This window comes from Psittacula echo (assembly GCF_963264785.1).
Source record: "Psittacula echo genome assembly, chromosome: 25".
Taxonomy (NCBI): Eukaryota; Metazoa; Chordata; class Aves; order Psittaciformes; family Psittacidae; genus Psittacula; species Psittacula echo.
The window spans coordinates 4,495,837-4,508,098 of NC_137760.1; the positions used below are offsets into that span (position 1 = coordinate 4,495,837).

At 58.7% G+C, this 12,262-nt stretch overlaps 1 protein-coding gene across 1 annotated transcript; it reads right to left on the bottom strand.

Moving 5' to 3' along the window:
* Window positions 1-311: 311 nt before the first annotated feature.
* Window positions 312-10,886, bottom strand: SFRP1 (secreted frizzled related protein 1; the record flags this gene model as incomplete). The annotated part of the gene is made up of 3 exons (XM_080634617.1): window positions 312-634; window positions 6,484-6,561; window positions 10,361-10,886. The coding sequence occupies 3 exons, from the start codon at window positions 10,884-10,886 to the stop codon at window positions 312-314; spliced, it is 927 nt and encodes a 308-aa protein (XP_080490743.1).
* Window positions 10,887-12,262: the final 1,376 nt, after the last annotated feature.

The following is a 12,262-nucleotide window of genomic DNA, read 5'->3' on the forward strand; positions in this document are numbered from 1 at the left end:
TCGAACAGGAGTTACTTTAGGGCGGTCCTGCAGCCACAAAGACAGTCACGAGGGTCCTTTCTGCAAGCGTGTCACCTCCTGACATAACCTGGCCCCGCTCTGCTTGCCCTCTTTACCTGGTAGCTGCTGCTTCAAGGAACGGACGCATCCGCACAGCAGCAGGATGCTGGATGCTGCAGGCGTGAACCGCGCCTGGCGCATGTCACACTCATGGAGGTGGGAGCCTGGGGTCAGCAAGGGAAGCTCCGAGGAGCACAGGGAGGGAGCAGGAGGGCTCGGCCAGGTCCAGGCAGCGGCTCCCCCATTGCCCATCACTTGAAGACAGACGGAAACGTCGGGCAATCGGGAGACTTCATCTTCTTCATGAACTTCTTGAACTCCTTGTTCTTCTTGTCCCACTTGTAGATGGCCGTCAGCAGGTACTGGGTCTTCACCTGGCGGCCCATGATGAGGAAGTAGTGGCCGAGGTTGTCCAGTTGATGGCAGGGACAGTCAGCCCCATTCTTCAGGTACAGCACCAGCTTCTTCAGGTTCTTCTTCCGGATGGGGCCCAGCTTCAGAGCCTTCCTCTTGCGCGGGACGATCATCTTGTCCCCGTTCTCCTTCTTCACTTCCTTTATGGTCATCTTCAGAGCTGGAAAAGAAGCCAGAGAGAAGGGGAAAACCAATGACTCCTGAGCAGCTCACTGGCACAAAGCCTTTGCCCCTGCATCCCCCTGATGCCCTCTCCCAGCGATGGCTCGACCTGCTGGCCACAAGTGAAGCCATCCCCATGACCAGGTAAAACACTGATGTCCCTTCCCCAAAGCATGCCAAGGGCTTTTTATTTGAGAGGGAGACTTGCTCAGGCAGGGATATGCTCTTCGCTATCAAAGTGTTAGCTGAGTAGACAAGGTGATTTCCCTGCTCTTTACGCATGGAGACTCTTGAAAGGGCCATTTAAAAGGTCAACCTGGCCTCTCAAGCATCTGTTTGCAGTCACTCCTGGCCCTTGGGTGGCTGTGGAATAGGCTTCCAAGCAGTGAACATCTCCACGTTGGAGCAGTGAAGCCCCAGCAAAGAGCTGTGCCTATGGGAGCAGTGCAGAGGCAGCCACGTGCCTGCCCCTTCCACCTACATCCTCCATGGAAAAATACTTTCCTCTTTGGGTTTCAGCCTTTTCCCCCAGTTAATTCCTCTCAAATCCCGCTGTTCCTTCAGCCATGGCCATGGAGAGGAATTTGGTGTACATGGGAAAAACGATGACAATGTGTTGTACATTAAAGCATCGCTCCTGCGCCATTTGGCTCTGCCTCGGGTTTAGGGAAAAGCACATGTGGCCAAAAATTACTAACATATTTCCATCAGTTGGGAGTTCAGTGCAGAGCTGCGGATGAATAGCGCTCGGAGAGGTGATGGATTGTCTGCTGTCCCCTCTCATTTGCCTCTCAGAGCCTGTGCAGCAGACAACACGCAGCATCCTGTGGCTCTGGCAGGGAGATTGGTCCCTGCAGCATCGCTCCTTGAAGTCTTGTTCTGCTGGAACCCGGAGCAATGAACGCACATTGCTCTCCGGACAGCAGCTCGGCTCACCATTCCAGACGGGAACGTCAGCACAGTGACAATCCCAAGGCAGCAGCATCACCCTCCTGCCCTCAGCCATGGAGCAATGGGATTTACCTGCCCGTGTGCCAAAAGCACCTGCTTGTGCTTGCCAAGAGCCCTCTCGTGTTGTGCTGCTCCTGTACAAGAAAGCAATCCAGGAGTGGAAACCTGAGCGAAGCTTTCATTCCATCTGTCTCCCAAATTGAGGATGTTTAAGGAGCAGAAAGGACTCCAGCTTTAAGGAGCTAAAGACACTGAACCAGATCAGTTTGCAACAGAGCTGGAAAACGAAGCAGGCTGTTTTCAGGCAGCTCTAAGCTCCGTGACATTAACTGGGCAGCAGCAGCAGCATCCTGCAATGTGAACCTCCATTGCTTTATCCTTTCTGGCTCCAAGCACAGTGGCTGCCAGAACAGGAGGGATGGTTCAATACCAGTCATAAGAGACCTTTCCAAACTGGCTTGTTTGCAAATTGCTCTGCTCTGATCGCTGCAAGTTTAGATCCTTGGTACCAGGGGAAGAAAACCATCTGGCAGAGGAGAAACTGCTCAGCTCCAAGCCTATGGGAGACAAAGACGGTCTGGCGAGCCTATGCTGCAGGAGCTGTTCCCTGTGCACAAGCCAGTGATGCCCATAAGGTCCTTCCAACCCAATCCATTCTATGATAACAACCATCCAGGTAAAACTCAGCCTGGCTCAAGGTTTTGCTATGGACTAAGCACTCGCACAAGCCAGAACAAGGGCATTATAACCACTGCTCAGTTTTCACCCATTGCCAGTGACCTTGCTCCCAGCCCCGCTGTGCTCCCCTGTTCAGGCCGCATTCCCCAAGCTCAGACCTGCTTTATGGGCACAACAATCACTGCAGCAGGGCTGGACCCGCAGCTCTGGCATCCTCCTGCACATCAGCCTGAGGGCACACTCATTCCCTGCACATCCAGCTCAGGAGCTCATCCACCACCGCAGCGGGAGGCAGCCCCTTGGCTCCCTAAGGCATAAAGGGTTTGGCATGGGGAGCATCATGCGCCTCGCCTGGCATCCCCCCGGCCCTGGGAACGCCGCTGCCAGCAGTGGGGAAGGCTCAGGCGGGATGGATCCAGACTTGGCTCCGGGCTGCAAGGGAGCTGCCAAAGCAAACAGCTTCCTCCTGGGGAGCCCCAGCCTCTCCGCTCCCCCTGCGCCACACCGGGTCTGATCAGCGCTGAGCAGAAGAGCAGGGATTGCTTCCAGGGGCCCAGGATGTGCTTGCTCGCACAGATTCAATCCTCAGCCACGGATACCAAGAGGGAGCTGAAAGACATCGAGGAGCTGGTGCAGGGCCTGGAGCAAAGTGTGATGGGGAACAGCTGAGGGACCTGGGGGGTTCGGTCTGGAGAAGAGGAGGTGATGACCTTAAAGGTCTTCATCAATGTGGTTGATTCTGATTCCAGTGGCGGCTGCCCCATCGCCAGCCACAGCTCCCGCTGGCAGTGATGCACCCCCTTAGACCAAGCCAGGAACGGGGCCCCAGTGAGAAACAGCTCGTATGAGATGGTACCAGAGCTCTGCTATCCCTAATGCAGAGAGAACAGGGAGCACTGGAGATGTAAAAATGTCCCTTTTTATCCCTGCTAATACAAGTCTGTGTGTATGAAAGTGTTTGCTCGCTCGGACTCAAATTCCTCTTGGCGGCAGCAGCAGCACCAAAGGCCCCGCAGAGCTTTGGTTGGGGTCCAGCCTGACAAAGCACAACTCGGGTTTCATCACTTGGAACAATTCCTATCAATCTCCCTCCAGCTCCCGCTTCCCAGCGCAGGGAAAGAGGAAGGCCAGGCAAACCGGGAACACTGAGGGAGTGCTGCCGACCCCAAGCCCAGCACTCAGGTGCCCTCTCCACATCCCCAAGGGATGCCCTGTACCGAGGCACCACCACAGGCATCTCCAGCCCCTCCTCATCATCACGCTGCAGCCTGGGATCATCCCTGCTGCTGCTCTCCTGCCTGCATAGGCAGGGGCCCCATTCCAGCACCTCAGGGGCAGGGGAGGGAACACGAGAGAAGGGAAAGCTCTGCTGCTCCTTCAGCCTCGCTGCTCCTTCCTTTAGAAATCACTCCGAAGGAGGAAGCCTGCCAGAAGACACATTAGGGCTGTAACGGGAGAAGGCTGCAGGCAAGGAGCTGTCAGTCAGGGGGAAAAATAAACAGCGCGTATTGATTGCACTGCAGTCCCCAGTGCAGCGAGAGCCCTGGAGCAGGATCCCCCCGGACCCCAGAGAAAGGGCAGAAACAATAAATAACATCACGAAGAGAAACAGAGAGAGGAATGAAGCCAGGGCCAGCCCAGGCCAGGGAGGGAGGGACAAGCCCCGGCTGCAGCACAGGGAGGCTGGGGGATGCGGGGCATGGGAGGGCGATCGCATCTTCAGCCTGCATCCCCCAGGGCTGCACCGAAAGCTCAGCTCCAGTTAGCCCAGTGCCCCTAAACTGGTCCTTCCAGTGCCTGAAGGGGGCTACAAGGATGCTGGGGAGGGGCTCTTCATCAGGGACCGGAGCGATAGGACAAGGGGTGATGGGTTCAGACTGAAACAGGGGCAGTTCAGGCTGGAGATGAGATCTTTACTGTGAGGATGCTGCCGGAGCAGCCCATCCAAGGCCCTATCCTGGTGCCTTTTCCTCCCAGTCTCCCCATGCTCACAGCTGGATGCTCTCTTCCTTCGCTGTCCTCCAGACCAGCATCACTCCCAGGGCTGTTACGCAGCCACCTCTCACCCTGGTACATCCACGGTGGACAAAGTGCTCCTCGTGTCCCGTCTGTATCAAATCACTGGGATAGAAGTGAAACCCCACAATAACGTTGCTGCAGGGACCAGCGCAGCACACGTTAGTTTAAACATTTACCTTACACGCCTGGCTCTGATGAGGGTCTGTAACCTGTCAACTGCCAGCGTTTGCCTTGGTGGATGTGCAGGAGAAACCTCAGTCTCAAGGGCTGGGAGTTTATTCTAGTGCCAAATAAACAGCTCTCAATGAGAAACCACCCCACGACAGCAACTAAACAAAGATCCGAGGGCCACGCGCTGTGCTTTGCATCCTGAAGCCAACGCTGGGGCATCCCCAGGAGCATCCTGCACTGCCTGCCCTCATAGGGAAGACCTGCATCACATCTCTTCCCTTGCTCCAGCTTCTCAGCCTGGGCACATCTGGAAGCAGCTGTTACCCACACCCAGGACCCTCCTGGATGGGAGGAAAACCACAGTGACAGAAGGAGGAACACAACAAAGCCTCCATCAGTGAAAACCCATGCGAGCAGGTCTGGTGGCAGGGAGGAGCTGGGTGACAACAGCATATCCAAGCCACAACCAGCTTCCCATCGTGAAGGCAGAGTGAGGGCTCTCCCCTCTATTTGCCGCTCCTGGTACCCAGTAACCCTATATCTGCCCACTGCTTGCCAAGAAACGTTTCCATCCTCTGGATGCTGTCACCACAATATTTCCCAATAACCAACACGCTCTGTGGGCAATTCAGCATCTCCGAGGCCATGAATTCCTCTGGTTTGGCCCCTGCTCCCTGTTGTGTAACTGGCCCGGAGCTCGGGGAGGGTATTTAGCAGCAGAGGCTGACGACAAGCGTGTGGTTGAAGTTGTATTGCACTTGCCCATCAGTGGGGCACCACCTCAGCTTTCTCCTCATGTGGCGAGGCACCAGGTACCGCGGTGACCCATCAGCAACAGAGGTCCCCAAGTCCGCTGGGGACCCCATCCAAGAGCACGGAGCTGCCTCTGATCTCTCCCCAGGGATGCAACGGGGCAGCTCCTGTTCACCTCATCTCCTGCTCAGCCCCACGGTGGGGTGAAGAGCAAACCCCATTCCCAGCCACCGAGCTCACTCACGTATCCATTACCCAGCACATTCCTGGGAACTCTTACATGGGTGCTCCCGTCGATGCTTTCCCCCGTTAGGAAAAGGCCCGGCTGAACTGAGGGCTCCCTGCATACCAAACCCGCAGGAGAGCAGAGACTTCCTTTCCAGCAGAAAGGGGGACGCGCCAGCACGCAGAGCAGGCTCGGGTCTGCACAGCGCGCTCTGGCGCAGGGCATATTCAAGTGCTAATCCCCAAGGAATGCATACCTTGTTCAAGATGCCTTTAATAACCTTCCGGGAAAGTTACATACCCCAGAAAGGATGTCAAAACCAGTTAATTCTGGGTTTGATCTCAGAAAGCCAATCACTGTCCCTGCGATGCTTTTACATGAAGTTCTGCTTACCTACAATTGTCTGACTCACGCTCATAACACATCTAAGACACAGCTTTTGAGTAGCTCTGCATTCTTTAAGCTTGGCTTTGGGTGTTTTACACCCAGGTTTGACATCAGCGCTTGGAGAAAGACAAACCCAGCAGTAACAGCCTGGTGGAAGCTGCTTTACTCCTCCAAGCAAGCAGAATGAGAGCCCATGCTACCCATCAGTCCTGCATGCATATAGCAGCAGGGTTAAGTTACAAACCCCGCTGAGCCCACCAAAGAACAGGCACTGCCGCTTCTGCCCCAATCCCAGACCCACACCACTCGGTTCCCTGCTTGCAGCAGGGGCCCCACAGCATCCCTGCATCAGCACATGATCCCACACTGGGGCAAGGTGGGATGCTCAGCACTGCAGATGGGTGATGGAGGAGCACAAGCACTGGGACCCCACTGTCCCCATCCCTGGGCGCACTGGGCTGCAGGAGCCGGACACATCCTGGATGCGTCCAGCCCTGTCCCATCTGCCACTGATGCGCGCCGACACTGACATCTAGAGGCACGCTGGCCTCGGGGAAGGACGGTGCTGCCTGCAGGCACGGCCACATCGCTGGTCACAGCACGCAGGGACACAGCGGTCCAGCATCCAGCATCCCTCCGGTGCCCCCAGCATCCCTCCTTACCGAACTCGCTGGCACACAGATGCTCCACGATGGCCTCCGACTTCATCTCGTTGTCACAAGGGGGACACACGGTTGTTCCTGGCAAGAAGAGAGAAGAGGTGGTGAGGAGCTGGCTCAAGGGACCGGCTGCCTGTGCTGCCATACTGCTGCCCTCCAGCCTGCCGTGGGGTGCCCCCCCAGAGCAGCACCCTGCTGTGGGTCAGGAGAGCCTCCTGCCAGCCCCTTTCCAGCATCACCATGGCCAGGCACAGGCAGTGCCAAGAGCGAGGGCAGTGCTGGCAAGCAGAGGGGTGCTGAGGGCCAGGCACTCGGCTGAGGGCAGCCGCTCGCCATGGGGCATGGCCCACAGCCCACTCACACTGTGCCAAGCAGGCACACGGTGCCCAAGCCCTGCCTGGCAGCAGGATGGTGCCCTCGTGCTGAGGGGCTGCCCCAGAGCCAGGCAGGGAGGTCAGGATTGGCTCCCCCTTTAGTGCTGGGGATTGCCGCATGGCAAGCCCATAGAGCAGCACTGGTTGGTGATGGACCCACGGCTCTCACACCCTGCTTCAGAAGCTCCTCCAGCACAACCCCACGAGCAGACATCTTCCTGTTTGGGTTTTGAGCCTGGCTACACCCCACAGCCCCATGGCTCCAGCGGAGCAGAGCCTCCACATCATCCCCTTGGGATGATGGTTTCCAGCCCAGGAGGTTTCATTGGGATCACATCACCCAGACACTGAGATCCGTTTCCAGGCTCCCATCCCCAAGTGGAGCAGAGACCACCCAGAGGCACAGCTTTGTGAGGATGAGTTGACTGAGCCAGGAGATGCTGCTCCTGGTCCAGCAGGACGAGGGCTCATTCCCACACAAGGGAGTTATTCTTGGGGCTGAAACATCTGCAGGTCCCTGCGTGCAGACGGAGCGCTCGCCCCATCCAGCAGAACCCACAGCGCTGCTGGACCAGACCCGCAGAGCTCTCCCAGAGGGAGGGGGCAGAGCCACGACCCATGCCACCTACAGAGCAGAGCCTCCCCAGCCACAGATGCCCCACGGGGTTTCAGGCGAGACATTTGTTTTCTGTGGCTTGCTCTTCCCCTCTTGCCTCCCTCCCAATGTGTCCTGTGCCAAATGCTAATTCCTGGGGTCATGCACCACGTCTTTATTAATCACACATGCAGAGCAACCGGCCCTCCAATAGCCCCAGTGTCTGCAGGCCCCAAAAGCTGGTGCCTCCATCCCTAAGAGCCGCCTGTCTCCTGGGGAAATGCCTTTCCACGACCCTAATGTCACGTTCACCCGTCTCAACCCAGAGAGACAGAGGCAGGAGCCAGGCTTTGGGGATGCGATGACGTCCCCAATGCTCTATATTTAACATCAGCATCAGGATGCTTCCCCCCAGGCTGCACATTGGATGAGAGGGAGAGGGGATGCGACAGCCCCAGGGGTTAGTGACCGTGCTGGGGACCACCCTTGGGAACAGACGGGTACCTGCCAGCATCAGTTCATCTCCACACATCCCATTGTGCAAAGCACTTCCATGTGCCTCAGCAGCCAAAGGGCGCACTAGGACAGGGGCTGAGCCTGCACGGGCCAGACAGACCCCGCGCTGCGCCCGCCCTAGGAGCTTTCCAGGCAACCAAAGGAATGAAATAGGAATAAATTGGAAACTCGGAGTCATTGTTCCCTGGTGGAACACAGGCTTTGCTCCAGCAGCCCCAGGAAGGCTCTGGCACCGAGGGATCCCACCATGCTGCAGCAGGGCCAGCAGCCATCCACAGGGCAGCACATCCATCCCCTTCCCACAAACACGGCTGCCAGCCACGTCCTGCCAAAGCTCTGCTCCCCACGGACAAGCCTCTTCCCTGTGGATGCCCCAGCAGCAGCCTCCACCACGCGCGCATCCCATTGCTGCATCCCTGTTGTGCCAGGGGGTGCCATGGTACCCAGCGCTCGCCATGGTACCCAGCGCTCGCCATGGCATGGATGCGCCTGCAGGGCTCATGGGGACACTGTCCCATGCCAAGGGGAAGGGAAATGCTTCTCTGCTATGGGACACCCCATCACACCTCTACTCCTAGCACAGCCTTCGCCTGCTTCTTCCCTGCTGACCATTTTCTAATGCCTGGCTTCAGAGCCAGCTTACTCCAGGGGCAGGAGAAGGAATGTGTAATACTATATTAATCTGCAGCTCCCCTGATGCATCCTGTGGGCCTGCAGGCTTTACCGCCTCGTGCTTAAGGAGAAAGGAATTCTGCAGGTCAGCTCTTTGAGAGGCACGGACAAATTCCAATTTCGAGGTGTTAATGGGGGGGAAAAAACCCAGTGAAAGGGCTCGTTCTTATGAGTGCCCAGAGAAAAGGGGGGACACTGCTGGGTTCTGAGCCTCTCGGAATCAACAGGAAACACACCCCAGGGCTCAAGACCAAAGGGGTCCCACCTGAGTGCCCCACCTCAACGGTGCTATCAAGACAGGTGATCAATAAGTTAAACTACACAAGGAAAAGCTTTGCAGATGCTGCTTATTTAGAAGCCTGTTCCCAGGTCTTGGGGGATTAATGCAGACCTTAAGGAACGACCCGCAAGCAGCTCAAACAGTGTTTTGGACCTTGGAAGGCGCAGCTCTTCAGCAAGCTCAGATCCGGCTGCCCAAGGAGCAGCTTGGCTGCAATCCCCAGGGAATAAAAGTGACCTTTGTACCCCCAGCACAGGCCGCGGCTGTGGTCTTGACCAAGGGTCTAGGTTCACATGGGACAGATGAATTTAGAGCCTTCCTGGAAAACAAAGAGCTTCCTCCAGCCATAGCGTTAGCGCGCACAAGCCAAGGCAAGGAGGCCAGCATCGGTGCCGCAGGGGGAGAGGATGGATCCAAAGGGAGCAGCAGCCAAACCTCAGCCCCGCCACGGGCACACGCATCTCACCCCATTGCCTCCACATGCCCCTGCTGAGACACAACAGGTTGCTCCCCTTCTGTGCCATGATTCTGAAGGATGAGTCCCGCTGGGATGAGCGGGATAACCCCGGCGGGCTGGGTGAGCACAATGTGAAGCCTTTGTGATGGTAACTGCACACAAGTGGCCACTGCAAAGGGCCACCTCCCCTCCACATGAGCTCTGGACACAGCACAGAAGCCACAGCAGTCGCTCAGCACCATGAGCGGGTCCCCCCCATGCCCAAGCGTCTGCAAGTGAAACCGGGAATGCCCATCCCTTCCAATGGGGCTCTGGACACGGGAAAGCATCGCGCTTTTACAGCCCTCTGCAAACATCCCTCCCTGAGCGCTCCGATGCGGAATGCCGGAGCGACACCGGGATAATCAGTTCCTGTGCAAGTTTTCAGCAGAGCCACACTCATTGCAACTCGCACAAACAAGGCAGGCTGGCACTCAACAGCCCTGCCCCACACGTGGGAGCAAACAAGAACCATGTCCCCTTTTCCCAGCCCCTTCTTCTCTCACTCCAGGGCTGCTCAGGAAGCAGGGATGGCTCAACACTGTGCCGGTGTTACTGCCACTACTGACCCTGGTCAGGCAGTGATTTCCGGGACAAGGGGGACACATCAACATCCTTGTGCTGCCAACAACAGCAGGAGTCCAACTTGGGAGAGAAACCACAGCCAGGGCACAGCAGCACCTGAGGATGGAGGATCAGAACCCTGGTCCATTATGGGGACCAGAGCAGCCACACACCCCCCGTGCCCCTGCACCATCTGCCCCAGGGCCTGGCTCTGGGATAGAGGGATCCTGCCCTCCTCATGGGCTGCAGGAGCAGAGTTCAGGTGAGTCTCCTCCTGCCCCAAGACCCTTTTAGTCCCACACAGCCCCTCCTGGGCCAGCACTTGCCCCATCCACCCAGAGACAAGCACCAGGAGCAGGGCTGCAGCACCGCTCACACCTTACCTTTGGGCCTGGAGACCTCGGTGGCATTGGGGGCTGTCATGGCAATGCAGACATCATCCTGGGGAAACTGGTCACACTTGAGCATCTCGGGCCAGAAGAAGCCAAAGAACTGCATGACGGGCTCGCAGGAGTCACGCACGGCCTCGCAGAGCCAGCGGCACGGGTACACCGGCCGGTCCAGGCAGACGGGGGCAAACAGGGAGCAGAGGAAGACCTGGGTGCCCATGTGGCAGTTCTTATTGAGCAGCGGCACCCAGCTGCTCGCCTGATGCTTCACCTCGGCCATGGTCTCGTGGTCCAGCAGGTTGGGCAGCACCATCTTATCGTAGCCCACGCTGTGGCACAGCCGCAGGTCTGCGGGGATGGCCACGCACTGGTGGGGCTTGGCATAGAACCGCCCGCCGGGGTAAGGGCCCAGGTCGGACTGGTAGCTGACATAGTCGTACTCGCTCGCCCCGCCGCACGCCAGCAGCCCGGCGGCCACCGACACCAGCGCCCGCAGCGCGGCGCCCCGCACGCTGCCCATCGCCGCGACGGTAGCCCCGACGGCGCCGCCCGCTGCCGGGGCCCCTCCGCTGCGCCCTGCCCGGGGCCTCCCGCTCCCTGCCCGCAGCCCCCCGTTCCCGCTCGGAGCCGCCCCGACCCCTCCGCTGCCTCCGCTCCCGCCCCGGTCCCGGCCCCGGTCTGGCCCCGCCGCGCCGCGCCGCGGGTTTGTGAGCCCCCGGCAGCCAATCAGAGAGGCGCCGCCCGCCGCGCGCTCTCCCACGGGTGTCAATCAATGGCCCCAGGAGCCAATCAGAGGCCGGCTCCGCCAGGCCCCGCCCCGCCCCTCCCGGCCCCGACGGCGCCGAGCGCCTCTGGGCAGGGAGCTCCGAGCCCCGGGTCCCCCCCCCAGCGGGTGCCGGTTCACCGGCAGGTGCCGTGTGCGAGCGGCGGGGTCGGGGGTGCCCCCGGGACACGCAGCCCCGAGGCCCAGGCGCTCCGCAGTGGCTTTCCCAAGGCTGCAGATGTGTGCGAGGAGCTGGCCTGGGCCGTGCAGTGATTTCCCTGTGGACAAATTCCAGCAAAACCTGTGGAATTTGGGAAAAAAAAAACCAGGAGAGAAGTTGGTCTGTTTCTTAAAGAGGAATCGCACCTGGGAAAGCGGGCCCCGGGCCTGCCAGGGCAGCGGGAGCTGTGTGAAAGCAGGAGCCACTGTGCGACAGCAGCATCCTCTGCTCCCCAGCAGCATTCTCTATTCCCCCAGCAACATCCTGTACTCCTCCAGCAACATCCTCTACTCCCCAGCAGCATCCTCTGCTCCCCAGCAGCATCCTCTGCTCCCCAGCAACATCCTCTTCTCCCCAGCAGCATCCTCTGCTCCCCAGCAACATCCTCTTCTCCCCAGCAGCATCCTCTGCTCCCCAGCAACATCCTCTTCTCCCCAGCAGCATCCTCTACTCCCCAGCAGTATCCTCTGCTCCCCAGCAGCATCCTCTTCTCCCCAGCAGTATCCTCTGCTCCCCAGCAACATCCTCTGCTCCCCAGCAGCATCCTCTGCTCCCCAGCAGCATCCTCTGCTCCCCAGCAGCAGCAGTGCCCGTCCCTCACCACCTTGTGCAAGGAAAGGGCACATGTAGAGTGGATGAGCAGCATTGCAGCCACAGGTCCAGAGCTCAACAGGGGGATTGCTCCTGCCAGCTTCTCAGGCCACAGCTGCAGCCACGCATCCCATGGCAGCAGGCAGGCATGGGCTGCTGCTCTCCTGAGGGCCTGCAGTACCTTGCTGCCCTCCAAATCCAAGAGCTGGGCACGCTGTGGACCTCTGCACAAGCTGGGGCAGAAGGAGCCATTCCAGTCCCCACATGCCCAAGATCTGGCCATTGAGTTGCTCACGTGCCCCTGGAGCTCCCCTGAGCTCCC